This window comes from Podospora bellae-mahoneyi, assembly GCF_035222275.1.
Source record: "Podospora bellae-mahoneyi strain CBS 112042 chromosome 1 map unlocalized CBS112042p_1, whole genome shotgun sequence".
NCBI lineage: Eukaryota > Fungi > Ascomycota > Sordariomycetes > Sordariales > Podosporaceae > Podospora > Podospora bellae-mahoneyi.
The window spans coordinates 1438712-1465028 of record NW_026946359.1 but is presented as its reverse complement, the minus strand read 5'-3'; the positions used below and the strand labels follow the sequence as shown (position 1 = coordinate 1465028).

Sequence of the window (26317 nt, the reverse complement as noted above, 5' to 3'; positions counted from 1 at the left end):
GTCAAGATGCAGTCCCTACGCATAGGCGCCCGTACCAGGCCTAGAGCTTTCAAAATATCTTTTTTAACCTTCACTGCCCACAGTGAGAGCCAATACTGAATGGTTCCATGTTTGGTCCGTGTCACATCCGGTAACCAGATCATCAGCCTCGGACTGCGCCTGCTGCGCCGCTCCCGACTTCTTCACCCAATGCTTCCGTGCTGCTACCCCTGAACTGGCTATGTTGCACAATGCAACCAACAGATGCGTAACCTCCAATAACCTTCTGCTACACGAAACTTGAATGGCTTAGCCCCCAGTTCAGCTCCCGGATCAGTGCGGGTTGCTCGCACTTGAGAGATTTGGCTCAGTCTTTCCGACATGTTATCACCGGGGGGGGGGACAAAGCATCAGGTAGCTCAAACTGCCTCCACCATGCCGCCGCTCACCTTCTCCATTTCTCTGTTATCCTTCTCTTTTTCACGATGGTCTCAGTGATATCCTCTTGACAGCACCTGCCATCTCTCGCCTTTACGTACCGGGATCTATCTCTCAGTGTATCTGTCATGATGGCAACCCTTGCCATGACCTCCTTCCCCTTTCAACCGCTTACAACGACGTACTCGAGACCTCCTGTTTGCAATGGCATATACATGCCCGGAAATATTTGGGTTATGGATAACGACCCTACCTGCCTCCCTCCAGGATTCGACACCGAGTCAACCTCCTTTTTCTCCCCCGGCATCGCTTGTCCTAGCGGGTACTGGAGTGCTTGTTCGGATTCCAAGGGCGTCAGTACGATCACCACGGTGACCTGCTGCCCAATATACCGAAGCGACGTCTCTCTGTCTTGTGTTCCTTCTAATGCTGTACTCTCCGGACCTTGGATGGGCCATTTTTGCACGTTCAAAGCGAAATGGACCGGCAACGTTGTCACGGTCACCACATCTAGGAACGGCGTGACCGCCACCGAAACCCAGACATTCATATCTCCGCAAGGCATCAATGCGTTTGGCGTTCGCATGGTACACCAGACGACCGACATATCGCCCTTAAACACGCAATCAACCTCAAACACAGACCCTCCAATAACGACTTCCTCGCCCACAAGTCAATTGGGATCGTTGGAGACATCTTCAAGCCCGGACACCGCGCCAATAGCTGAACCAGCAGGTTCAAGCCTCAGTACCGGAGCTATTGCCGCAATCGCGGTGGTCATACCGATACTCGCCATTCTTGCTGGTGTTGGATTTTTCTTATGGTGGAGGAGTCGAAGGGCGCTGGCTGCCTCCTCGTTGCCGGAATCTTCGCCATTGGGAGGCCCGGCGTCAGAATCACCTGGATTTGGAGCGGGCTATCCGCAACAGAGCGGTTATACGCAACAAACAAGCACTTATCATGGAGCCGGTGGTCCACTGCCGCCCCAATATGGAGTGTTTTCAAAGGAGATGCCAACTGCATACAAGGCTGCTGTTGAGATGCCGGGTATGGGCAATAATCACGTGGAACTTCCCGCTACCTTTGATAATGGCCCACAAGAATTACCGACAACGTCAAGGCAGGACAGAGAATAGCTGGCAGAGCAGTAACTGTAAATACAGCACAGTTCTTTGACAATAGAAGCGATAGAGGGTCGTTACCATGAATCTATTCATTCAATCCTGGTCTTTCCAACATAGCATAGCACGGTGAAGGTGAGGAGGTAGACGGACGCTGTATGGTGACTCCCAGGGGTTTTATTGCTGTAATGAGTTTCTCCAACTAACAACTGATATCAAGTCTAGGTAGGTACCTGGCCACCGACATCATGACCCATAAATCAACGATACGTAATTCCATCAACAAATGCCCATGGCACGGGCAAAACAATGCAAGCAAACGATCCTCAGCTGCCATGCAGGAACCGTTTCCATAGCCCGAGTCCCACCACTGCGACCACAGTATTCATCATGAGCGCCCACTCATGATTAAGTCTTATTCAATATGACACTCGGCAAAGTGTGTTTGCCACAGTTACCCCCCTCCTGCGTCACCTTTTGACCTAAACACGGGTCATAATCTTTGCCGTGCTTTATGGCTGCGGGGCATTTGTTGATAGTGACGGACATCTCGGTTGCGCAGCCCGATGGGTCATTGCAGTACTTGTAATGCTTTGCGCACATGTTTGTGAAGGTGGCTCGTTGTCGGTGAGTAGTTTGAGGTAGTGTTGTGGGATGTTGAGTATATCTGGCAAGGCTGACTTGTCGTTGAAGTTTCGTGAAAATGTGTGTGGCAATTCTGACTTTTTCCGGTAGCTTTGGCAGTCATGAAGGGTAAGACTTTGAAGTGGGAATCGGGCATTACATATACTAGAAGCTGCCGTCAGTTTAGTATTAAAGGTACACATGACGATTTACCAAGGGTCAGGTTTCGGAAACCAAGTGTATTCTTTGGATCGTCAACTCTGTATCGTAGGTATCTCATGATCTGATCATGTTGATGAAAAGCCCCCTCTTGACGTCAAGACACTCTTTCAACAGTCCAGTTGGGTGGTTATTCGCGGTTGATTATGGTGCTCAAATACAAACATCAAAATCTAATGAAAGAGACATCAATCAAAAGACAGTTGAACGTAGATATCGTCGCATTAACCAAAACTATAATGATGTTGGTCTCACTGATGTGGGCTCCAAAACCAACTAGTACCTAGGTACCTAGTGAAGACCTGTCTCCGGCACAGGAAGGTGCCCTTTTTTGGCACCCTCCCCCCAAAATAACCGGCATTGCAAGCCAGTAAAACGCGTAATTATTATTATTTACTTACTTTTGCGGTGCCATTTTTTGGAGAGGGCTTTTCCTTGATAACGCCTGTATTCTGCATCATGAGAGCCAGTAGAATGTTTGCTGGATCCCAACGCTCTATCTGGGACTTCTCTGGTTCGTGTTATGTCTCATGTGGCCGGATGCTGATTGCGTAGTTCAGGGACAACATGGCAGTTATTTAGTTGCAACACTGAAATAATTCAAAAAATCCATTATACCAACCGAAACACGCGGACAATGATTCGGGCCTTGGCTGATTCACCACCTTGATTTCGCATTCCTCTCCCACAACAATGGATGTGGTCAACATCGAAAGCATGCTTATGAAGCCTGAGATATACCGTGTCTGGAACCAACATGATCCAACCCACATGCCTGGGATATTCCCCGTATTTTCCCCATATCTTCCACATCGACAAATGCCACTCAGTGGCTGACCCCATTGCCGTTGGTTCCATTGACACCATTGGCTTTATCTTCGTTCTCTCTCTCAGCTTTTAGCCTCTTTTGTCTCTCCAACCTTCCCTCGCTCTTCGGATCGAAGTATGCTGTTCAAATTCACATCAGCTATCAATTCGATCAACACTCCGACACAATGCACCAGTAGTACATACGCTTTTCCCCAAAAACGGTCGTTCTAATGCCTCTCCTAGGGGTCTCGTACGATCCGGGAATTACGCGATGAATCACGGCTCGGTTGTCCCACAACGCAACACTCCCCACCTCCCACTTGAATCGTACATAATGGTCATCCGCAGAATGGATGTGATAGTTCAAGAAGTCCAAAATCTTATCGCCTTCATATTTCTTCAACTCGGCGAAGCCCGTGACAAAGCCCGGGTTGACGTTCAGTGCCCGGAGGCCAGTGACTGGATGAGTCCGAACAGCGGGGTGGTGGGTGTCGATTGGGGCACGGTTGGGAGGCACTTGCCAAAGGTCGAGGATGGTGTCGTACTGAAGACGAGAGGTGTGAACGGCGTGAAGACCGGACAAAAAGTTTCTGTTTACGCTTTGTCAGGACACAAAAGACATATGGGAGCAGTGACAACAATGAGCATACTTCATGGCATCTGATAGAGTATCGTACAGACCATAAGACGATACCCACGCCGTGTCACCACCAACAGGCGGGTGCTCTTCCATTCTGAGCATCGAGTAAGATGGCGGGTTGATCTCGAAAGAGGTGTCGGCATGGAAATCGCCGCTTGGCCAAGGGGTGTAGGCCAATATCTCCCTGTGATCTATGGTGCTGCCTCTGATGACATGATGGCGCGTGTCTTTCTGAGACGGGTGACGGTCGAGCTCTCCATAGTGTTCAAAGAGTTTGACCTGACCTTCAGTGGTCAGATCTTGAGAGCGGAAGAAGACCACACCGCGTTCGTTGACCAGCAGAGCAAGCTCATCAAGCTGTTGTGGTGTCAAGGCGGAGAGCTGGACATTCTCCAAGACGGTTCCAATCGATTCAGTCAAGGGAACCACTTTGATACCAGGGATCGAGAGCAACGATTTCTTGTCGGGGTTGGCAAAGAGACCTCTGTCGGGCGCTGGGGTTCGCTCTTTGTGTGGTGGCTCTGGAGGGACATGATCTTTGATCTTGGGGTTGAAGTGTGGGTGGAGGGTGACTGGAAATCCCGAGTCCGGGGAAACATTGGCGCGTGCAGCAAGGTGGGCCATGTTTGCGGCCGAAACTTCCCAGTTTGATGTGGACTGTGGATATCTTTGGTCAGGAAGGTGCGTTCTAGAGTCTTGGATCGGGGTCGTCTTCAGCTCAAGTCAGTTCAGCTCTCCAGTCTTCATTCACTCCAACATGCCCAACGACGCATCTCGCCCTTCAAATATCGTCTCAAACACCCAGCTTTTCGGTACTCTCCCATGATGCAACTTTTGGACATCCTTTGCTATCACGATATTATGCCCGCTTAAATCCGAGGTTTCCATGATGGCTTGGAGTGCCATTCAAATGCCGTCCCAATCTGCTGGTCCAGGCCTTCAGTCACCCAACGCCGACGACAGAGAGCCATGAGACGATGCAGGCATCAAATGGCATTATCAGACGCCGAACCAATCCCACACCGTTTGTATGCATGATGCAGCACTAGGCCGGTGCCGTTACGGGAGTGTATACCGAGCGAGGGGGTTTTGGTGTTATACCAAGAGAACGAAGGTGGAAACCCACGATGGTGACAGATGACGTGCCTCTCCGTGTCAATGGCATCAAGCACGCCAAACTGGCGCAAACCCCTGCACATTTGCTGCACCACGCCTGCACCACCGCTTTCTTACCACATGTGAATTCAATTACAGGGTCGATATCGTTGCAATGGCTCGGTTTTGTGTTTCCAGTTCACTGAAATTCAAGATGCTAACAAGTTAGGCGCATGAGGAAAGCCGAGGACGTTACCTAAGTTTTAGTGAAAAAGAATGCTCCATCGAACTTGAACCCCATGTCGAATCGGTTGGGCCATGGACTCATATTTGGAGTATAGATAGGTAGCAAGACGTTGCGTTGCATGCAAGAAGTCGATCATCACTTTCCTCGGCGCCTTTTCAAGTGCTCAGCGTTTTCCTTTGCGCTAACTGTCTCATTTTTTGTTTGATTTTGTTTGTGATACCCATTCGACGCCAAAATGGCCGACGAAAAGCAACTTGAGAAGGTTACAGCGAGTAGTGTGAGCCAGAGCTTCACCGACGACGATGGACAAGAAATCACCTGGACAGAGGAAGAGGAGAAGGCACTGCTTCGAAGGTACGCTTTCCATGTCCTTGAACTGACATCATGAACCATTGTTGACTCGACTCTTTCAGGGTTGACTTTCTCATCATGCCTCTCTTGATCCTTGGTTTCTTTGCCCTCCAAATAGATCGCGGAAACATGTAAGTTGAGCCATCATGCCCTTATTTCTATCACCATGACTAAAAAACGTTTAATCAAGCGGCAATGCCATGACGGATTTTTTCATGCAAGAAGTGGGAATCACACAGTTTCAGTTCAACATCGGCCAGCAGCTGCTGTCTACAGGCATCGTGCTTCTCGAAGTAGGTCACCATCAACCATATGTCTGAGCTTCAGACCAACAAGTCATAGATTCCCAGCAACATCATCCTGTATCGTGTTGGCCCAACCCTATGGATTGGCTGCCAGATTCTTGCCTGGGGTGCAGTCGCTACTTTTCAAGCCTTTATCAAGGGGAAGGGCTTGGGGCCATATCTGACGACCAGATTGCTTCTTGGGTATGTCCCTGCTACCTCGGGATATGCCACATTGAAAGAGAGACTAATCTTGATATCACAGTCTCTGTGAAGCTGGTTTTATTCCTGCCGGTCTTTATACCATGACCCGGTGGTACAAGCGCAGTGAGATTTCGAGGCGGTTCTCCTACTACTTCCTCGGCAACCTCTTTGCCGGCGCTTGCTCAGGTCTCATTGCTTATGGAATGTATGTTTTGCACGTTGACCGTCTTATTTGAAACTTTTCTGACCTTATCAACAGTTTGCACATGAGAGGTATTGCCGGTCTCTCTGGGTGGCAATGGCTGTTCCTTCTCGAAGGCCTCTTTACCATTGTCGTTGGCCTGATCTTCATCGCCTTCTTCCCCCAGTCCCCTGCCAACCCAAGATCCTTGATCGCAGGCAAGAGCTTCCGCTATTTCACCGAGAGAGAGTCTGCGATTCTGCAAGCACGCGTCTTCAAGGACGACCCGTCCAAGCTCCAGCCTAGACAAAATGTCAGCTGGGGTGAAGTGAAGGATACTGTAAGTCCGGCCAATCTCACTTGGGCCAGCAACCAAGACTAACCAAAAACAACAGTTCACCAACTGGCGCATCCTCCCTCACTTCCTCACCACCATCCTCGGAATGGCTTCCGCTCATGCCCTGGGTGCCTATGCCCCCACCCTCGTCATCGGCTTCGGCTACGGCAGACTGCAGTCCAACGCCATGATGACAATCGGCGCATGGATTCTCTTGGTCCTCAACCTCCTCTGGGGCTGGCTCGCGGATAAGTACAGCAAGAGAGGGCTGATGGTGTTCCTTGGTGTCTTGGGTCTCTGGGTCTTCCAGCTTGGAAACCGCCTCCTGATCACCTCCCCTAATAGAGACCTCCGGTTCGGTTTCTTGACTATGGCTACTGCTTTTATGGCCAATTGGCGTATGTTACCCCCCCATCTCATTTCCAGTCGATATCACTGACAGATATGATTCAGACGCCGTCAACGGAGCTTGGCTCTCCCTCAACGCCAGATCTGCCGGCGAGCGCTCCATCACTATGGCTATCTTTGTCATGGGCGCGAACATTGCTGGTATTGCTGGCTCGCAAATCTTCCAGGCGCATGATGCGCCTGTTTATAGGACTGGGTGGACGATTATTGTTGCGCTTTGCTCAGCTTCGCTTTTCATGTCGATGGTGGCAAATGCGCAGTATTGGTTGTTGAATAAGTTTCAGAAGAGGGAGGGAGAGGATAGGTACAAGTACTAGATCGGGGGAGAGTAATGGTTTTGAATGAGCGATACCCTAGTCTGGATTTTGCGAGATGCCCGATTATAGATGAATGGAAAATGATGATATGACTAAAAAAAAAAAAAGGCTGTGCAGTGTGTGGCTCTAGTGGATGTTGTAGAGGATCGGTGGCCTAGATTTTGACTCTGTTGTGTATGACTAGAGGGGCAGTGACTTCATAGCTTGAGTCGGTCCTTTCCCGATGGTCTAGGTGCTTCGGCTTTGAAGGAACCTCTGGAGAGTTAGATGACGTGTGAAATAAATGAGAGTGCCGCTTTGACCTTTTCGTGTTTCTATACACCATCCTGAATACCTACCTAAGCGACCTACCACACAGTACGACACCAAGACCGTGTACCGGGTCACAATAAACTGCGGCACAGGCCCACGGGAAGGATGCCACTCTATCTATACTCGCCCCAATAGCGTCACTCCAAGCCGATGTGGCTAATGTTGTTGGGAACGGGAGCGGCACGGTTCGCTTACAACACCAACTACACCGGTTAACTACCACTATCAGTGTGATGGTATTCTGAAATGTTGTTTTTTTTTTCATTTTACTTTTTTACATTTCGTAACTGGTCCATCGTGTACTTTGACACAGCCCACCGGGTATAATCCTCGTTCCTAACATATCCCATCCATCTATTACCAGAGCAAAACCTTTTTTGTACAAGAACAACAACAAAACAAAGGAAACTTAGAACCCCTCCTTGGTAACAACCAAATCATGCTTCACCTCAATCCCCCTACCCCACTGCGAACTCGGTACCGGTCTCGAAGAAGTCGGCCCAGGTGTCCCGACCTTGATCTCCGTAGTGACCGAAGGCTTGAGACCCAGCTTGAGCTTGCCCACCGCATCCCCATACTGCGCGTGGTCCTCCACCCTGTCCACCCTGACCTCCTTGTCTGACCTGTCATCGCTCTGGAGCTCCACATCCTCGGGGTAGATGATGCTCCTCGTGCTCCCTGTCTCGTTGCGGGATCTCTTGCTCTTGCTTGGGGCCGTCCCATCACGGCCGGAGGACTTTTGATAGCTGCCGTAGCTGTCGTTGCTCGAGTTCATAGAGGGAAAGATCTTGGCGACGAGAGGGCGGAGAGTAGGGAGGCAGGCACAGGTGATGCCGGAGCAGAGCTCACCGACGGACCAGCATGAGGAGGCGACGTTGTCCCATGTGACATCCTCGCTGAGGCGGAGGTACTGGATGCGGATAACGGAGATGGCGCAGGTCTGTGGCCAAAAGGTCAGCAAAATGTGAGAAGAGCGGTGAGACGAGAGAGGGACTCACAAAGAAACCCAAGCAAAAGATACCGATCAATGCGACCTTTTGGTTCTTCTTCAGGTTCAGCTTGCTAAGAGCTGGCAAGGGAACGACAAAAACGATAACATCGGTAACAATGTTGCCGGCCGCGTTGATATACCAGAAAGGCAGGTTGGGAATGCAAGTTCCCGGCGTTTCTGGCAGCCAAAACCTCTCGATGGGCGTGCAGGTGAAGATGACGACGAGTAGTTGGGAGATGGACCACAAGGCAACAATGATTCCAGCAAACATCACCACCTTTCTCATCTGTGGTGTCCCCAGAATGCGCCAGTATTGGAGGAGGAAGGTGATTTTGATAGCTGTCAATGACCCGTTATAGAGGACGATGGAGGTGTAGAATGTCTATCAAGGTTGGTTAGAACATGTTGCTACCCAAAGTAGGTAATATGGCTTGGAGCAGACATACCCTAAAATATTTCCACAGCTGAGACCCGTCCACGACCGCGATGTGTTTGCCATGTCCATAAATTGTATCTAAGAAGATGATGGTCAGTCAGGTATGTTGGCTTGAACCGGACATCTGCCCACGTACTTGAAGCGACCATGATCCCACTGCCCATCGCCAAAAGAAGGGCTACAATAGCAGCCCAATCGTCCATCCCGAATTGACGAATCAGTGTCGCACGGGAATAGGACCGCAACCCTACGGCAGTTGTGGCCGTCGTCAAGCAAACTGCCACGACGGCGATGACAACCCCGGCCCGCGATTCATACATCTCGGGTGCTAGACCCTGTGGTGGTGTAAAGGTATCCGACATCTTGTATGTGTGTGGTGATGTAGTCTGGTGAAAGAACGAAATGCCGAGTCGAGGGTGATCGCTGATACGATCAAGACGACCTGACGGGAAGGTCCACAGCGGAAGCTATCGGCGGGAGCAGACTACCATGATATACCGTGACGGACCGGCGTCGCTTATGGGGGAAACCACGGACCTCTAGAGTCGGTCAGGGTCAGTGAGTGTGGTGTGTGCCGTTGGTACACGGCATGATGCAAGATGAACGGCAGAAGGAAGGGAAGGGGTTGTGTTCTCTGCAAGTATTGCGTCCTGAGCGATATAAGTCACAGCCGTTTGGGTTCTCAACTTGTTGGAGTGTTCCCCGGGTTCTTACATTGGCCCGAACGTTCTGCACGCTCAGATCTCCTGGGATTCACCCTCGTCGATAACCCCATGTCTAGGTTGTCCCCCTAGGAGCTCTGATTTCATGGCAACTGGTATTCTGCTACGCTAGGAGTAGCATCGCCTAGGCCTTCGATTCCGCTCTAGTGCCGCAATGCTCGGCGGGCGAGCTCCGTCACTGGTGGCTGCATCAGTAGCTCGATTTCCGGGGATCTCGAGTTTATCCGGAGGGGGCTTCCCAGGTTTTCTTTGCAGAGTCCCTCTCACCCCAATGCAAGTCAAGCCGGGGCGGCGGGACTGAGCATCCAGCAGGTATCAGACCTGGAAAGAGGTCCGGCTGTGTTTCCACTTTTGGCACCTGACAATCTCTTTGAGAGGTCGAGGTAGTGATCTGCTAGCGTACAGTCTTAGTTTGGTGTATCTATCAGTGTTATAAAAACACTCCGTCCTCCCAAAGGTATCCGACTCACATCATTCCCAGTCATGCGCTGTTCCTGGATCTGGGACACGGCTCGGTAGTGCGTAAACGGTCTTCCCTCTTGCAGTGCTACCAGCTGCGTCCTCCAGCCATGAGTTTGGATCCGAGATGGCGGCCATCGTGTGATTGGTGGTGAGCAGAGCCAGAAGCAGAAGCTCAGAAGAGCAGGGAATGGTGTTCCATGGTTCGTGGCCCCTGTCTCCCTAATGCGCGCCACGAACACCCCACAGATCTCTTGTTGAGCAGTGTGATATTTGGCCGTTGAAGAAAAATGGAAATGATGTGCAATCTCCGCAGGCCCAGCCAGTCAGGAAAAAGAAAACAAGTGGAAAGCCACACGCTAAGCCAAACCGGGCCCTGCGACGTTTCTCTTACTCTTCTCCGCTATTGTCTGTGCACACGGGACGGGGCCCACCGACCATCTCGGCCCTCAACTCCAAAGAAGCTGAAGAAACGCGTTCTTCTCAACCTCGAAATCTTGTTGGTCTTCACAATGCTCATCACAGTACATACATACATACAGAGTCAGTGCCAGTCTGTGCGTCCGTAGCAAAATCTTGATCGTTTTTAGAAGGTCGCCGTTTTACAAGTTTCTAGCAATCCTTCCAGCTTTCATCGTGTTCGAGAAATGCAATGATGAGAGCCAAAGGGGGGGTTGATCACCAAACCAGATGTGTGGCAACTCTAGCACAGGGCAATCATAGTTTGCGTTCCCCCCTGAGCTTTAACCAGCTAGAGGTCGGCATCTTACAGCCCTCATTCAGCATGAAGATCGATCTCGTCTGCCGGACACACTGTGAGTGGGTGGCACAGGGGTTGCTGTCGATTTTCAGGGACATAGCAGTGCCGTGCAGCTCTTGGGAGAAGAAAATCCTTCCCAACAGCGTGGTTCAACGATAGTGAAGAAAGAAGCAACCACCAGACAACATCCATCTCTTGACAGCAGAAATGATGACGAGGTTCTCGCCAAAACTTGGTCTTACATAAAGCCTGAAAGGGCCGAAACATCTGGCTGCAAGTACGGATACGACTTTGCCGACAGCCACACACCTCCTCACCTCGCAAGCCTAACGAAGGCAACAACGGATGCTGCTGCCGACAGAGCTGAGAGGTTCGTGGGAGGGCAGGGCGTGCAGGCATCGTAAGCGCTTCGACTTGTGTTTCGTTCACAAAACCTCAGTCTAACCCAAGATGTGATAGCTCGGTTGGGATAAGCCCTAAATCTCTTCGACTGTCTGCCCCCCTGCTTGGCCAAGGTGCCATTGATCGTGTCAGCGAATCTCGGGGGAGATCTCAGGATGGAATCCTTCTTCTGACCAGAAACCCTCGATTTCCCTATCGAGGATCTCATTCTAGCAGACCACTCGATACTACATCATATATTTTTTCGTAGATGTGGTGAGAAGAGTTCGGCGGTCGCTTAAAGCAAAACCCGGTGCGACTTGCAAGAGGTTGAAAGAAATGCAACCCTTGGCACCCACCGGCTCGCTGGACAATTTATTCCGCCCGCCCCGCGGAGCATTTCCTTGACATAAGGGTTGCATCGCTTGGCCCCAAGAACACCACCAACATAATATTTCTGGTTCGCACCCGAAATTGTGTTCAGGATGCGGCTTTTTAATACGGATACCATATCTTTGATGAAATAGAGCTTTATGCTGGGCGATAAAACAGGTGAGATAAAGGGATTTGCTTAGAATGACTTGCAACTCAGACCACCTCACCACCGGCCGCACAGGCTACCCTACCCGCACCTAGCAATCAATTTAATTAATTAAATAACTAATTGGATTGCACAAAGTACTCAAGCGCGTATACATTAATGATTAATCAATTGGGGCTTACCTACTCTATAAACTATTAAAATATATATAAGCGTAATAGGCTTTTTAAAAAGTAAAAAAAGCTTCGATATATATTACTGTTTAAATAATTATATAGGAATGTCGTGCTTTTGATTTAAAAGTATGCCTTGCGTAGTAGATTTCATGCTTAAAGTATAAAATCGAGGTCTAGTGCCCGATGGGGCTTAGTGGATAGTATTAGCTTTAGCTAAATTAAGTTGGTAGTTAGGTGACTTATCTTACATAATATATGGGGAGGTAGTCATAGTTGCAAGTCATTTAAGAAAAGTCCAGATAAAGGTCCTTTGCGTTGAGCGGACAGCTAGCTTCGTGTTCGGGATAACGAGAGCTAAAAAAAAAAAAAAAAAAAAGGGGCAGCTCAGGATTTGAAAAAGTTTCAGGAGCAAGGGTCGCCAGAGGCGAGAGCGAAGGGAGATGACCGGGTACTATTTCAGGCCCAGTTGCTACTTGCATTGATCTTGGGTGATGCACGATCTGGATCAGTGGTGCCGTTCTGTCGGGCTTGATGTTCGCTACCTGTTTTCAAGGCGATGCCATGAGCTGAAACTTGTTGAGCTGGCTTGAATGAAACAAACTCATATGCGAGTGTGTGCAGAGGAATTAGAAGCATAATGCCAATCTGCCAGTTCATGTGTTGTGTGGATCAGTATTCTATTCTGCGGCAATTCGGAGGACTAGATGCAGATGGTATTTGTATTGCTCTGGGAGTTATGTGGCAACCACATAATAGACAAATAGCTGGCACTTCCAGGGCATGGTTGCTTCCTCATCATGTTGCCAACAGCACATACTTAGCCGACGGGCCACATGCCTTACCTCGTCAAACGCTCTTTCATAGTTTGTGATTTCAGTACTGATAGCTAAATATCAAACCGATGCATCTTAACTTGCTGATAAATTGGGCAAAGATCTACATGGCTGTCTAGTCAGCCATCACAACATAGCCGTCGTGTAACCCGACAGTAGTATAAGCTCAATATTGATCCGAGCATGCGCAAGCCGCAACACTTGGTTGGTGTAATGGAAGAATAGTCCGAAATCTTGCAATTAGAGGAGGGTAGGAGTGTGGAGGTGTCGCAGCCTCTCTCCAAAATTGACAGCTCTATCACCCAATCACAAGTGCATAGGTGATTTGTGTCTCTATCGGGTAAAGTAAGGTATAGGGGGTCTTAGAGAGGGGTTCAACGCTCCCCAAGATAAGTCCTTGGGACTCTGTTGTTGAACGTGCCGGGCTTTTGTTCTTGAAATTCCAAGTTCTTGCATAGAGACTCAATCATCTTCATCATCAAACTTGCTCTGACAGCGGCTTCCCACAAGCTTCCCCATCACTCCACAATGTCCTCGCAAGACATAGCCAAAACCTCTTACGCGCAAGTCGGAACAGCCTACGACGGCTACGCTCAAACCCCAGCCGGCATCATCGAAGCCCAACTCATCGCCCGTGCCCTCGGCCCCGGCGATCTCACCGGCCTTCACGTCCTAGACCTCGGTGGAGGCAGTGGTATCCACGCCAGAGAATGCATCGACTACGGCGCGGAATCAGTCGACATTGTCGACATCTCCCCCGAGATGCTCAAAATCGCTTCCAACATTGAAGAGTCCCTTGGCCGCGAGGGCAAGATCCGGTTCTTTGAAGCTGATGTCTCGAAGCCTTTGTCTGAGTACAACCATCCACTGCGAGAAAAGTACGATGTCATCATGGCGAACTGGATCTTCAGCCATGCCGACAAGAGGTCAACTCTGGAGGGCATGTTTGCCAATATTGGCGCCTATTTGAAGCCAGGGGGGATCTTGGTCGGGATTAGAGATGCGAATCCCTTCAGTCATGAGTTCAAGACGGGGAAGTATGGGGCTCATACGGGCTGGGTCAAGGAGATTGAAGGAGGGGTGAAGTATTGGGCTGTTTTGCACTGCAAGCCTGAGCCGGTCGAATTTGAGGTTGCTTCGCTTGAGATTATCTATGGGGGGTCGAAGGAGCTGTATGAGAATGCTGCGTTGACCAAGATTGTGGAAATGTCACTGGAGAATGCGCAGTGTGTGAAAGATGATCCGGAGTTTTGGGCTGATTTCTTGAAGGATCCTTTTTTGGCTGTTGTGCGCGCTGTGAAGACCTAGGTAGGTATGTTTCCAGTCCGCTACTTGGGCCAGGAGCTGAACTACTCTTCCTTGCAGACCCTGGTTCATATTGGAAAGCCCTCTGACAACCCTCTCTACCTCCCCTTGGCGTGCACGCTGAATGACGCTCAGAATATGCCGCACTCTCCTTACTTTGTCCATCCCATATGCGTCTGCCTTGTACCCTTCGTTGGAGTCCTTAACAAGCCAATATTCATGAGTCGAATCATAGATTGTCAGCAGAACAGTCGCTGTAATGGGAGCAACGGCTGTTGGTCGACTATCTAGAACATCAAAGACCCAAACCACAAGCCAGAACGCAGCTCTCTCTAAGAGATCTTCTGTGATGGAAATTTGCAACGGTGGTCGACGGCTCAGGAATATTTCCAACAGGCCGTCATCATGCTTCGCAGCTGCCTACAATGCACGATTTGGCACATGATTAACCTCCCTAGCTTCATGGTTGAGCACAAGTTTCAACAAATCTGGGCTCCTCCAACGAGTTGCCCGTATGATTATTTCCTCTGTGATGAAGCATTGATCTCCGCTTTGCTCAAGCAGAAATTGTAGAACTTGCAAACCAAATTGAGACGGTAGCGTCTTTCCCGTGTAGTGAGTTGGAGGTCGAAAGTCATATGCCTTTTTATTCATGCTTTCAACGAGTGTTTCCTCACTTATCGTGATGTATTCGGCCGTTGGCTCGAAGGTAGAAATAGATTCGATCAAAACAGCTGTTCTCAAGTCGATCTTATATCTTTTCCTTGCTCCATGTTTTTCTGAATAGAGGCTTGATCCTTGTTGGTCAAGTCCAACTCGTCTTTAGAGCAGGCCATTAAATCTCCCCTGCTTTTCAACCTGTCTGGATGCCGTGAACCATGTATTAGTGCCCTTGTCTGTGCCACATCTCGAAACACAGCTTCCGCAACATCAAATATCTTCTTTGCTTGCCACCTTTTTCCAAGAAATGTATTCATTGATAACGTTTAAGGGTCTTCTTTGCCAAATTTACTGGCACAGAAACCCAATAATCCTTGAAGTTCCACCGTCGCGTCTGGCTCAACCGCTGTCAAGATCTGAACGGCATCTTAGAATTTAGCACGGCGGCGATTGCGTGCCTCTGTATTTGCCGTAATTGGAAATTTCTTCTTGAGTGTCTGTTGAGTTTCTCAGGTGTATGACGCCAGTTCCGGACGATCAGAAAATCGTGTTGCAAATTCAAGTTTTACAAGCTAAGATCTCTGGGCGCGTCAAAGTTATCGGGAGTGGTATTCATAATAACAAGGAAATAATATCCCTGAAGCCTTAATATGACAGGTTTTTGGACCCCTTCGATTGAGCATAGCCAGTCCCCCGGCTCAACAACAGTGGTAGCCGGTGGTACCACCCATCTTGACGTTGTCTGTTTACTGCTGTTCATCGACGACCAAGCAATCAACACCAATTTCCTGTTGTCAGCACCAACCATATCTTCCACAGATGTCAGCTGGCCGATTATTATACCCTTGTTTCTAATGATCACCATGTCTTTTGCTGTAACAATGGTCACCGTCGCCTGAGTCCCAAATAGATATCTCACCACAACTTCCCGGCAAAGTCTCCCATGGGGCTTAGTAATTTGGCATTCGTTCTTCTCCCAGAAACTCATCAGCGCACATGCCAAGCAATGCAAAGAGCTTGCCGTGGCGATCCGTTGCGTTATGGAGGCGGTACATAACGATCAAGTTGCCGAGTGAATACAAGTTAAGAGAAAAACGACTGTGGGAAGGTGGAATGGGCCCACTTTGGGTTGTTTAAATGGGGACTTTCGGAGCAAGATATAGCAGAGAAGATAGAACCAACTTCACCCCTGAGCAGCGGCCCGACGGATTTCTTCCAATGCCTCATCACTGTTATGGTCCGGCTCTCCAAGCCATACCACCACACGATCGGCCATGTTATAAATCTCGGCTATTCTTTGGACTTATTTTCCCTTTTTCTTGTAGTCTTCTTGATTGATGCAGATTGCATCTATCCCGAGAATTCGTTCAAAGAAGGGATCTCAGACATGTGTAAGGGCGGCATGCAAGTTCGCTCCGATATTGGCGGGTATTTCGTCGATTGAGATGGAGTGAGCTTGTGACGGATTGGTCGAAACTGCACGACTTCAGAGGGTTAACGCTACCTGTTCATTGACTTTTGAAGATGTAAACAGAAGCAGTGTCCAACTGCTGGAATGATCATGGGAATTCACATATGCAGACACAAATTAGATAAGAGGATTGGTCGTGGCGATTCCGTGGGGACTACCCAGCAGCAACCACTTACCCGGCTCTTGCCTACCTACCTACCTACCTACCAGGCGTGTCATCCAGCATGGCAGCCAATACACCTTGACTGTTCTCTGAAAATGACATTGCCAAATCACCCTGGTCAGCTGGCCCTGTACTCGTGCAGTAGTATAATCAACTTGCAGCGAGCTAAATGCGGCAACATGACTTTCTTATGTTTCTTACACCACTCCACATGCATCACAACTCCTAAGCAGCCGCCAAAGCTGACCAAGCATGAAAATATCAGGCAAGTGCTGACTTCAACCCGAAAGCACCAATCACAGACCCTGTTCGCATTTATATCAAACACACCCTCACAGCTGAATCTTACAGCTGAACCTTTCAGCCAAGGACATGATCGGTCTAGATCTCGCCAGCATCTTACGTTTGATGCATGGATAGCATGGTGACACAGCAGCCTGATTTGTGATCATGGTGGTTGTCCCGGATCCTTTTCTTACATAAAGCCGGGATTTTATGTCGTACTTGATCAGTCATTCCAGCAATGATTTACACAATTCTCCTATCTCGTTTTCTAGGAACTGCCCGCAAGCTCATCGATCAATATGAGTGCGAATCAGCACACACAACTCGGAGATAGGCTCTCAGGCCTTCAGCGGGCTGTCAAGAAAGCCCTCAATCCAGTGGCAGAATATCCTCATGCCCCTGGAAATCTTGAACCTGAAGCTACACCCGATATCATAGGTGCCATCAAGTCGCTGGGGTTCAAGGATTATGAAACCCTGCTCGCCTTTCTGAACGCCGCTGTCCAAGGAGCTGTCGACGACAATGAACTTTTGCTGGAACGGCTGATCCAACTTCTGTCAAAGCTGCCCACTATCTCCAAGGAGCGCAAGCAAATCACGGATGGCCTCCTCACCCAGTTGTGGAATAGCCTCGACCATCCACCCGCCACATCACTAGGCCAAGAATTCCGCTATCGGTCTGCCGATGGCTCTGGGAACAATATCAATCACCCCGAACTTGGGGCTGCCAACAGACCTTATGCCAGAACTGTACCTCCCTTGACATTTCAAAATCCCAGCCAGCCCGACCCGTCGACAATCTTCGATATGCTGATGGCACGTGGTGACACTTTCCAACCACATCCCCAAGGTATCTCTAGCGTAATGTTTTACCTCGCAACTCTCATCATCCATGACTGTTTTCAGACGTCCTTCTCAGACTACAACATCAACCAGACTTCTTCTTATCTCGACTTGTCACCCTTATACGGTCGAAATGAAGTGGAGCAAAAGGCTATGAGGACCTTCCAAAACGGTCTTCTCAAGCCGGATTGCTTCAGTTCTAAGAGAATTCTTGGGTTTCCTCCTGGATGTGGTGTCTTCCTGGTCATGTTCAACAGGTACCACAACTATGTGGTGACACAGCTTGCCAAGATCAGCGAGAATGGCCGTTTCAACAAGCCAGGCACGGAAGCAGGAAGTGCCGCCTGGGAGAAGTACGACAATGACCTGTTTCAGACAGGCCGTCTCATCACTTGCGGTCTTTATGCCAACATCATTCTTCACGACTATACGAGGTCGATTCTTGCTCTCAATCATGTCGACACGACGTGGAGTCTCGACCCTCGCACTAAGTCTGGCAAAAACATGTTCAGTCAGCCATCCCCTCGTGGTGTCGGAAACCAGGTTTCGGTTGAGTTTAATCTTCTTTATCGGTGGCACAGCACTGTTTCCCAACGGGATGAGAAGTGGACCATCGATGAGTTCACTCGACTTCTGGACGGCAAGAACCCTGATGAGGCGGCGTTGCCAGAGGTACTGAGGGCTCTGGCAAAGTTTGATCGCGATATTCCTAGTGAACCTGAGAACCGGAATACACTCGGCGGGCTTGTTCGCCAGGCTGACGGCACATTCGAGGATGATGGCTTAGTGAAGATACTCACCGAGTCCATTGAGGACATTGCCGGCTCTTTCGGTGCCAACCGGGTACCTAACGTGTTCAAGACGGTAGAGATCTTGGGCATCAAGCAAGCGCGTTACTGGAATGTGGCTACCCTCAATGAGTTCCGGGCTTTCATGGGTCTCACCAAGCACACCACTTTTGAGGATATCAACCCCGACCCTGTGGTGGCCAAGAAACTGCAGGACTTGTACGACTCGCCTGACTCTGTCGAGATGTATCCCGGGCTGGTCATCGAGAAAGCCAAGCCTCCTATCTCTCCTGGAAGTGGGCTTTGCACAAACTATACCACGAGTAAAGCAATTTTGTCTGATGCTGTCAGTCTCATTCGTGGAGACAGGTTCTACACTCTGGACTACACACCCAAGAATCTTACAAACTGGGGGTAAGCACCACCACAATCTCAAAGCCATGTTCATGAAAACTAACACCGATCCAGCTACAACGAACCCAACTCCGACAACAAAATCAGCCAAGGCCACGTCATGCACAAGCTCATCTTCCGCGCCTTCCCCAACCACTTCCAGCACAACTCCATCTACGCCCACTACCCCTTTGTGATCCCCGCCAAGAACAAGCAGATCCACGACAACCTCGGGACCTCCTCCAACTACACCTGGGATAAACCCCAACGCCACGCCTCCCCGGTCGTGATCAGATCTTACCAAGTAGCCAAAACGATCCTTGCCAACAGCATTCCCGTCTCCTCCAACCCCCCCTGGAACAGCCCCCAAACAACACCATCCCCACCTCCCACTACGACCCCTATAACCCTCACAGAATCCCAATCTGCTTCTCTGAATCGGTTCTGCCAAGAAAAAATAACCCACCACCTCCAAAAGAGCAGCATCCCTATCATCTCGTCTTCCCTTGCTGACGCCCGCAGCGAAGTCGACATAATCCGCGATGTCCTCTCCCCCGTCGCGACGCAGCTCTACGCGACAATCTTCAACCTCCCGCTTAAGACTTTGCAAAACCCTCATGGCGTCTACAGTGAGTACGAGCTCTTCACTGTACTTGCCGCCATCGCGGGTAGTGTGTCCCCTGATGTGGATGGTCGTGCCAGTGAGTTTAGAGTCAGGCAGACGGCGAAAGGGATGGCGGGTAAGCTTGGGGGGTTGGTAGTCAAAGAGTTGAAGGATGAAAAGGGGGTGGTGGGGGGGTTGTTGGGGAGGGTGGAGGGGTTGGTTCACCGGCATGTTGGGGCTACTGAGGATGAGGTGGAGATTGGGAAACTTGGGAAGGGGTTTTTGGAGGGGGTTTTGAGACGGGAGGGAGGGGATTTGGAAAAGGTTGTTTATGGGAGGGAGGGGCTGTTGGTTGGGGTTGCGCTTGGGGTGGTGGAGCTGGTGAGGGTTTTGGGGGAGATTTTGGACTTCTATTTGGGGGAGGGGAGGGGTTATTTGAGGGATGTGGGGAGGGCTGTGAAGGCTGGGGATGAGGAGGCGGTGGTGATGTATTTGCTGGAGGGTTGGAGGTTGGGGGGTTCGGGGGCTGTGTTGAGGAGATTGAAGGGTGATGTTGTTATCGCAACCGGCGGGGCAACTGCGAACTTGAAGGCTGGAGAGAGGGTCGTTGTGGATTTGACGGCTGTGGGAAGAGATGGCGGTGTGTTTCCAGAGCCGGAAAAAGTGAGGCTTGATAGGGATTTGGAGTCGTACTTGCTGCATAATATTGGGGGTGGGTTGCTAGGATCTGGCGTCAGTCGCGTGATTTTGGCGGCTATGTTCAAGGCGGTGATTGGACTGGAGGGTCTACAGAGGGCGGATGGGATAAGAGGGCAGCTGAAAGGTTTCCAAGCTGGTCCGTCTTGGAATGGGCAGATTCGAGGCGAGATTGGTGAGAGTCAGAATGGAGGGAATGGACTGAGGACCTACATGACGGCTGATCAGAGGGCGTTCTCACCTATTCCGAGCACCATGAGGGTGAGATATGAGGGATGATGTAGGGAACAGATAGGAGGCATGGAGTGTTTCTATGTTTCTAACAGGCTGATATTGCTACGAGAATAGCTATCTGATAGCCGGACCAGTTTCAAAACCCTCTCATACTTCTTCCTGCGTGGCTAACATCAAGGAGAATTGAACTAGGACCTGGATTACGGAAAGGTATCCTCATCTGCATCATTTATACCGCCCTAGCCAGATTTGAAGATTGGTATTCCCTCCATGACGCTCAGCCTGTGGCATATTTGTTGGAATTCATTGCTCTTGGAATCAACGTCTGCGAGTTCTTTGAGATATTCTGGTCGGACCTTGTACAGACATTTGCTACAGAAGGTGTTCTCGATCAAAACTCTTTACATGCAGAGTCTGAGGCAGCCCAGGATCCAAAAACGTTGGCAGGTGAATGGCTTGGGCACCACATCGCGCAAGCGCGGTGGCGTGTTGCTGTTGGCTTTTGAAGTTGTCAAAATAGGCGAGGTCTGCTCTTTACGTTGAGGCTTTTGTCTGTTGTGTTTCAGAGAAGTGCCGAGAGAGTAAAGGGGGAAAAAGGAATGCGGAGAGACCCAAAGAGAGACTATTAGTGCTTCTGTGCTTGCTCACAAAGTATTTTCGGCTTTTGTGGAATAAATATCTATCTGGATCAGGGGATGAAGCGGCAACTAAGTGAAAGTGGGTGAAAGGTTAATAGCATTCCAAGGGCTTATGAAACACCCGATATCTTGAGAGTAAGATCGTCAAGTCTTGTAAACATCATGGATTGTTCATAATAGGGATGACAATACTTGAGGCACCTGAGTTGACTCATTGACGCACTCCGGGGTGGAAGCTTCCATCTAACCTGGAAACCTGACAGAAAATCTCACGTTGCTTACACATAATGTTTGCTCCGCTACGATGTTAATACCAAGATAATATTGCTATGATCAAGGCTGTCCAGCGGCCATATTCAGTCCTGAAACTAAAGTCGGTCAACTTGCTTCCTCCGCTATGGTAAATACCTAGACATCAGCCGACGTTTGACCTCCTGGTGTCTCTCTTTGTCCCCTACCCTTCGCAATCCGTTCTCCGTGTTTTCATTATTCTTATCCTCGATGGCGTCCCAGGCGGAAAAGTCCTCCCTGAACAAAGGGACCCTCTCCTCATGCACCAGTTTATAGATGGCGTCTTTCCATTCGGGTGAGTTAGGCATCAGCCCCGCCAATCTGTCGAGGTATTTCTCACTAAGCCTGCTCAAGCAATTTCCACAAAAGCGGTAATTCATGAACACCCAGCCTTTACAAGGCTTGGGACAGCTCAGAATGTAAAGGCGCTGGCACTTGAACTTATCAAGACCCTCGCCGGTCGGCATGATTGCGGTTCTTGTAACAGAATTTGGCGCCTTTTGGTTTTTTTAAATGATTGCTGGAGAAAGCGATGGCAGGTCGGGATATTACTGTCCAAGAAGGAAAGTCTGGAAACCTCATTCAGGGAAGGAGATTTATATAGATCTTCTGCTTTGACTACCTTGTCTTTCTTTCGCGAATGATCCCGTCACAAGTTAAGGGACATCTGAGTTGGGTTTCAGACTCTGAGTCTCTTAGAAGGCCCAGCTCTCTAGAGATATCTGTGTTATCTGTGTTAGCTTCGTTCCCTTCCGTTGGTAGGTAGAGTCATGACATCACACAATAGTGATACAGCCATCGCGTCTTTCAAAGTTGGCGTGGTACACCTCGTGATATTCCTTCATTGACGCCGTTGTAAGGTATCTAGCCATCATGGGCTGGGTTCACGGCTCATGGGCTTTCCACTTGGGACCCGGCCCTTGGCATACCTCAGGTATCTTTATGTTGGCTCGGTTCCATTCCTTATGTAAATTGTTTGCCTTGCGCCGTGCGATACACACGATCATCATGGCCTTATTACAGAATCCTCAGAGTTTGCTTTGTTCCCTTCTTGAAGAACTTGGCTGCCAAATCTTGGCCCCCATTTGCATGCTTCCCCATTTTCAGCCGGAAACTCCCACGTCGCTTACAGAACCTCAACTCATCATCATCTACAGTCTGCTCGACTATTATTCCTCTGACCCCCACAAGTTGTCCCGTTGACAAAGATGACAAGCCAACAAGCGATATTCTCGCTCCAACCCCAGGATCCTGAAGCCCTATCTCAATCACGCTTTTGTACTCGCCAGAATCCGCCAACAACACCAAGACCCAACTGTCTGCAGCTCCTTCGAGATTACCCCCCTTTCGAGAGTATGTCCAGTCAAAGTCATCATCTCCAGTACCTTCAGTCTGTAACCTCTCAGCCCACACAACGTCACCACACCTCCCCGCAATGCGACAAATCGGTTGCGTCACCGCCCTCAAAAAGATATACCCCCCACTCACTCCTCCATACATCGCCCCTTTCACAGCTGGTTCAACCCCCCATTCTTCCACAGCGGCATACTCCTCCATTTCATGCCGCCAGCTAGGCACCTTCACCACGCCATCAAGACTTGCCCACGACCAACTCGGTGCTCTGTATCTACCGCCAGGTGGTCTCTTGTTATCTCTTCCCTCAATCGAGTCAGGATACCACAACAACTGCTGCAACCACGTCCCCGGATTTGCTTCATCGACCAATAGCCCAGCCGCATAAATGGGCTTTTCTCCCCTGTGAGCACTAACTTGGACGATGTGGCTAGCAAGTGCGGAGATAGCCCATAGTTTGTCACCTGGTTGTGATAGAAAGCGTTGGGTATAAGTCTTGACGATGGAGTTCCACTGCAGGTAAACAGGCTGGTCGATCAGACTGCCTATGGGGTATACTCCTGGAACGAGGGACTCCATACCGGGGATGGTTCGGTTGGTTAAGTTGGTGATTTTGCCACCGCAGCCGGCGAAGGAATTGAGGCAGGACCAGTACAGTTGATTGACACCGTAGATGAGGATGCGGCGGGATAAGAGGGATTCTTGGAGGGTCCAGCCGCGGGTTGTTATTGGTTCTATAGTGGGGCTGGGGGACTGTTTGGCGAGGAGGATGTTCTGAATTTTATCGGGAGTGTCGTCATTGGTCTTGGTGTTATCAGATACGATTAACTGAGCGTGGGTGGGTGCCATGTCGAAGTCAGTTGCTGGTTGCCTTTTTTGTAGGAAACCATCCACGGCTCTAGAGGCGGAAGCGGCGAGGATTGTCAGGGTTGCTCGACCGTAGTAGGAGGCCATGCGGCTGATTTCATGGGCTTTGTCGGGGTTGTTTCCCTGGCCATCGAGATCATCTTGGGGGATACACAAAGCATCGATCCACAGGTAGCGGATCCCTATCTGCCTGGCGACCCAGACCGCGTCTTGGAGAGACTGGTCTAGCTGGCCCAGCTTGATGCCTTCGGTCTTGTAGGTTTGAAGGTTGGAAGCGACCAGTTTGGAATTCTGATCACCGCCCCAACAGTAGGAGAGAACTATGAAGCCTGTTTGGGCAATTTGCTCAATGAGCTGGCCGTCTTTGTCATCCACTGTGGTCTCGATCAGTTTGATGTATTCTGCATCAGCCCCAGGGGACGGTCCGGTGGCAATATCCAGGAGGCGGGTGGGTATGTCCCTGGGGTCTATCCTTTCGTAGGACAAGGCACCACCCGGCCAGCGGGGCACGGTCATATGGTTGATCTGATCGGTTCTGCACCAGGGATGGCTTCTCATGCATGTTTCGAAAGATGACCTAGCGAAGTCGATCGACTGGGCTGATTTGACATCCTGCACGTAGGGCCGCGACGACACGAGACCGAAAGACGGGTCATCGCCCGTATCCCAAGCATCAAAGTCTCCAAGGTCATGTCGTGTTTCGTGTTTGTTGCCATCATCATCAACCCAATGGCTGAAGAACTTGATCTCTAGATTGGCTCTCCCAACCTCATTCGATATTCCGGAAAGTTCAAAACGTGACCTTTGCGTTAGAATTCCAACTGCTTTTTTGGACTTCCAGCCGCTTGGTGTTTCCTGGATCTTGAACAAGCGAGTGACTCTGTGAATAACCCAGCGATAGAACTCGCAATGGTCAGACTCGGCAGCGGTCAGGGCCTGTGAGAGATCGTAAGGCAAGGTTGAGCAGTAGCGAAGATCTAAACCACTAGTGCCTGAGAATGGGCGTGCACACTCGAAGCAGACATATTCGCCTTTATCTGTAGTCCTGCCTGGACCATTATACATACACCCAAAGCAGCAGAGAATCTGGGGTTTCAGTTCGAGATGAAGTTGTATGGCTGAGCAGTGGTAGCAGATATGTGGATTCTCAAAACTGAAAGGCGCCATGATCGTCTATTCTGAGTCTGGATTACCAGCAATAAATGGATAGCTGAGTGTTCGCGTTGGTTGATGCCCAAAGAAAAGGGGTTCAGGGGCAATTTCATGGTCCGTGCGCTGCCCAGAGCTCTTTTGTGGCTGACAGCTCGTGGGGCGGCAGGCACGAGCCACATACGCCAGCCTCGAGCTCCCACCCTGGCCCCGGAAAGCCAAGCAACGCGCAGCTCCAGGCTGCCTGATGGAAGCTCTCTGTCCAGCAGCAGCTCGCAACGACGCAAGCCAGACTCCAACTCGATCATCACCAACCCTTGAACTCCCACCTCCGGCAGTGGAAACTAGTGACTTTTCCCACTCCCTCAAGCCCCCGCCAGTTCGACCGTTACAGCAATAATAACAACCCAAATTCACATTCACAATGGTTAGTTGACCCCCCCCCATCTCGCAGCCGCAGCGAAACCTACCTTACCCACCACAACCCATACCCAAGCGAACCCCTCCAAAAAGCGACAATGACATGCTGACAGCGTGACCTCCCCCCGCAACAACAGACGTCGATAGGAACAGGTTACGATCTCTCCAACTCCATCTTCTCCCCCGATGGCCGCAACTTCCAAGTCGAGTACGCCGTGAAGGCGGTCGAGAACGGCGGCACCTCGATCGGCATCCGGTGCAAGGACGGCGTCGTGCTCGCGGTGGAAAAGATTGTCACATCCAAGCTCCTCAAGCCAGGTGCCAACAAGCGCATCGCGACCGTGGATAGACATTTGGGTGTTGTATGTTCCTCTCTATTTCGTTTCCTCTCTCTTCGTCCATCCCGCCCACTAACACGACCTTCCCCCTCCCAGGTATACTCCGGCATGCTCCCCGACGGCCGGCACTTTGTAGACCGAGCCCGCGACGAAGCCCGCTCATGGCGCGACAACTTCAAGACCCCCATCACAACCTCCGACCTGGCCTCCCGCATGGGCAACTACCTCCAAGCCCACACCCTCTACCAGTCCGTCCGCCCCTTCGGCATCACCGCCATCGTAGGCGGCTTCGACGCCCAGGAGGAGCTCCCCGTCGACGGCCAAGTCGGCTCCGGCCCCTCGTGCGGCGCCGGCGGCAAGAACCCCGACAAGAAGTACGGCGGTCCTTTTCTCTACATGATTGAGCCCTCGGGTCTGTACTGGGGGTACTATGGTGCCGCTACGGGCAAGGGGCGACAGGCGGCCAAGGCTGAGCTGGAGAAGCTGGACCTGACGGGCGAGGGGATCACCTTGGAGGAGGCGGTCAAGGAGGCGGCGAGGATTATCTATGTTGCCCACGATGACAGCAAGGATAAGGAGTTTGAGCTGGAGATGAGCTGGATCAGCGGGAGGGATGGCCCGACTAAGGGATTGCATCAGGAGGTTCCCAAAGCGTTGAGGGAGGAGGCGGAGAGGTTGGCGAAGAAGTCGCTGGATGATAGTGATGATGAGGAGGAGGAGAAGAAGGAGGAGGATAAGATGGAGGAGTGAACATGATTAAAGAAGAACGGGCGAGGCGTTGCAGGTGGGAACGATCGGAATTGTATTTGTAAACATTTGGCAGCGATAAATTTATGGCTGGCGGGCAGACTGGAGGTAGAAGATACCCCGTCTGTGGCCTATAGGCCTGGAATTGCATTACGGACTTGCCGATGCTGTTGGAGTGACAGATTGGAGGTTATGGTTAGTCCCGAT

The 26317-nt window shown here is 50.4% G+C and overlaps 9 protein-coding genes across 9 annotated transcripts; 5 read left to right on the top strand and 4 right to left on the bottom strand.

Moving 5' to 3' along the window:
- Positions 1–545: 545 nt before the first annotated feature.
- QC761_104750 (uncharacterized protein) lies at positions 546–1553 on the top strand (the record flags this gene model as incomplete). Its single annotated transcript, XM_062873733.1, has 1 exon — positions 546–1553. One exon carries the CDS (start codon positions 546–548, stop codon positions 1551–1553), a length of 1008 nt encoding a protein of 335 aa, XP_062736800.1.
- A 1470-nt stretch (positions 1554–3023) lies between these two features.
- QC761_104740 (uncharacterized protein) lies at positions 3024–4752 on the bottom strand. The gene is made up of 3 exons (XM_062873732.1): positions 3842–4752; positions 3396–3781; positions 3024–3329 (listed from the first exon to the last, which is right to left on the bottom strand). The coding sequence occupies exons 1-3, from the start codon at positions 4453–4455 to the stop codon at positions 3208–3210; spliced, it is 1122 nt and encodes a 373-aa protein (XP_062736799.1). The 5' UTR covers positions 4456–4752; the 3' UTR covers positions 3024–3207.
- On the top strand, positions 3137–7318 carry QC761_104730 (uncharacterized protein). Its single transcript, XM_062873731.1, has 9 exons — positions 3137–4512; positions 4564–5527; positions 5587–5655; positions 5715–5817; positions 5867–6012; positions 6074–6217; positions 6272–6533; positions 6589–6928; positions 6984–7318. The coding sequence occupies exons 2-9, from the start codon at positions 5409–5411 to the stop codon at positions 7253–7255; spliced, it is 1455 nt and encodes a 484-aa protein (XP_062736798.1). The 5' UTR covers positions 3137–4512; positions 4564–5408; the 3' UTR covers positions 7256–7318.
- A 480-nt stretch (positions 7319–7798) lies between these two features.
- Positions 7799–9356, bottom strand: QC761_104720 (uncharacterized protein; the record flags this gene model as incomplete). The annotated part of the gene is made up of 4 exons (XM_062873730.1): positions 7799–8507; positions 8566–8940; positions 9005–9072; positions 9131–9356. The coding sequence occupies 4 exons, from the start codon at positions 9354–9356 to the stop codon at positions 7977–7979; spliced, it is 1200 nt and encodes a 399-aa protein (XP_062736797.1). The 3' UTR covers positions 7799–7976.
- A 638-nt stretch (positions 9357–9994) lies between these two features.
- Positions 9995–10313, bottom strand: QC761_0004840 (uncharacterized protein; the record flags this gene model as incomplete). The annotated part of the gene is made up of 2 exons (XM_062871808.1): positions 9995–10107; positions 10226–10313. The coding sequence occupies 2 exons, from the start codon at positions 10311–10313 to the stop codon at positions 9995–9997; spliced, it is 201 nt and encodes a 66-aa protein (XP_062736796.1).
- Positions 10314–13158: 2845 nt separating this feature from the next.
- QC761_104710 (uncharacterized protein) lies at positions 13159–14339 on the top strand. Its single transcript, XM_062873729.1, has 2 exons — positions 13159–14174; positions 14232–14339. The coding sequence occupies exon 1, from the start codon at positions 13395–13397 to the stop codon at positions 14172–14174; it is 780 nt and encodes a 259-aa protein (XP_062736795.1). The 5' UTR covers positions 13159–13394; the 3' UTR covers positions 14232–14339.
- A 2574-nt stretch (positions 14340–16913) lies between these two features.
- On the top strand, positions 16914–20352 carry QC761_104690 (uncharacterized protein; the record flags this gene model as incomplete). The annotated part of the gene is made up of 2 exons (XM_062873728.1): positions 16914–18794; positions 18849–20352. Exons 1-2 carry the CDS (start codon positions 17050–17052, stop codon positions 20350–20352), a joined length of 3249 nt encoding a protein of 1082 aa, XP_062736794.1. The 5' UTR covers positions 16914–17049.
- A 1901-nt stretch (positions 20353–22253) lies between these two features.
- On the bottom strand, positions 22254–24623 carry QC761_104680 (uncharacterized protein; the record flags this gene model as incomplete). The annotated part of the gene is made up of 1 exon (XM_062873727.1): positions 22254–24623. One exon carries the CDS (start codon positions 24621–24623, stop codon positions 22254–22256), a length of 2370 nt encoding a protein of 789 aa, XP_062736793.1.
- Positions 24624–24837: 214 nt separating this feature from the next.
- PRE10 (putative proteasome subunit alpha type-7) lies at positions 24838–26316 on the top strand. Its single transcript, XM_062873726.1, has 2 exons — positions 24838–25032; positions 25160–26316. Exons 1-2 carry the CDS (start codon positions 25030–25032, stop codon positions 26111–26113), a joined length of 957 nt encoding a protein of 318 aa, XP_062736792.1. The 5' UTR covers positions 24838–25029; the 3' UTR covers positions 26114–26316.
- Position 26317: the final 1 nt, after the last annotated feature.

Excerpts from the sequence above, each read along its gene's own strand:
- QC761_104710 (XM_062873729.1), top strand. The coding sequence starts at position 13,395 with ATGTCCTCGCAAGACATAGCCAAAACCTCTTACGCGCAAGTCGGAACA.
- QC761_104740 (XM_062873732.1), bottom strand. The coding sequence starts at position 4,455 with ATGGCCCACCTTGCTGCACGCGCCAATGTTTCCCCGGACTCGGGATTT. Across the intron at positions 3,782-3,841 it reads ACTCTATCAGATGCCATGAA|AAACTTTTTGTCCGGTCTTC; the intron begins GTATGCTCATTG and ends AAGCGTAAACAG. Across the intron at positions 3,330-3,395 it reads GACCGTTTTTGGGGAAAAGC|CATACTTCGATCCGAAGAGC; the intron begins GTATGTACTACT and ends GAATTTGAACAG.
- QC761_104730 (XM_062873731.1), top strand. The coding sequence starts at position 5,409 with ATGGCCGACGAAAAGCAACTTGAGAAGGTTACAGCGAGTAGTGTGAGC. Across the intron at positions 5,528-5,586 it reads GAGAAGGCACTGCTTCGAAG|GGTTGACTTTCTCATCATGC; the intron begins GTACGCTTTCCA and ends CGACTCTTTCAG. Across the intron at positions 6,534-6,588 it reads GGGGTGAAGTGAAGGATACT|TTCACCAACTGGCGCATCCT; the intron begins GTAAGTCCGGCC and ends CAAAAACAACAG.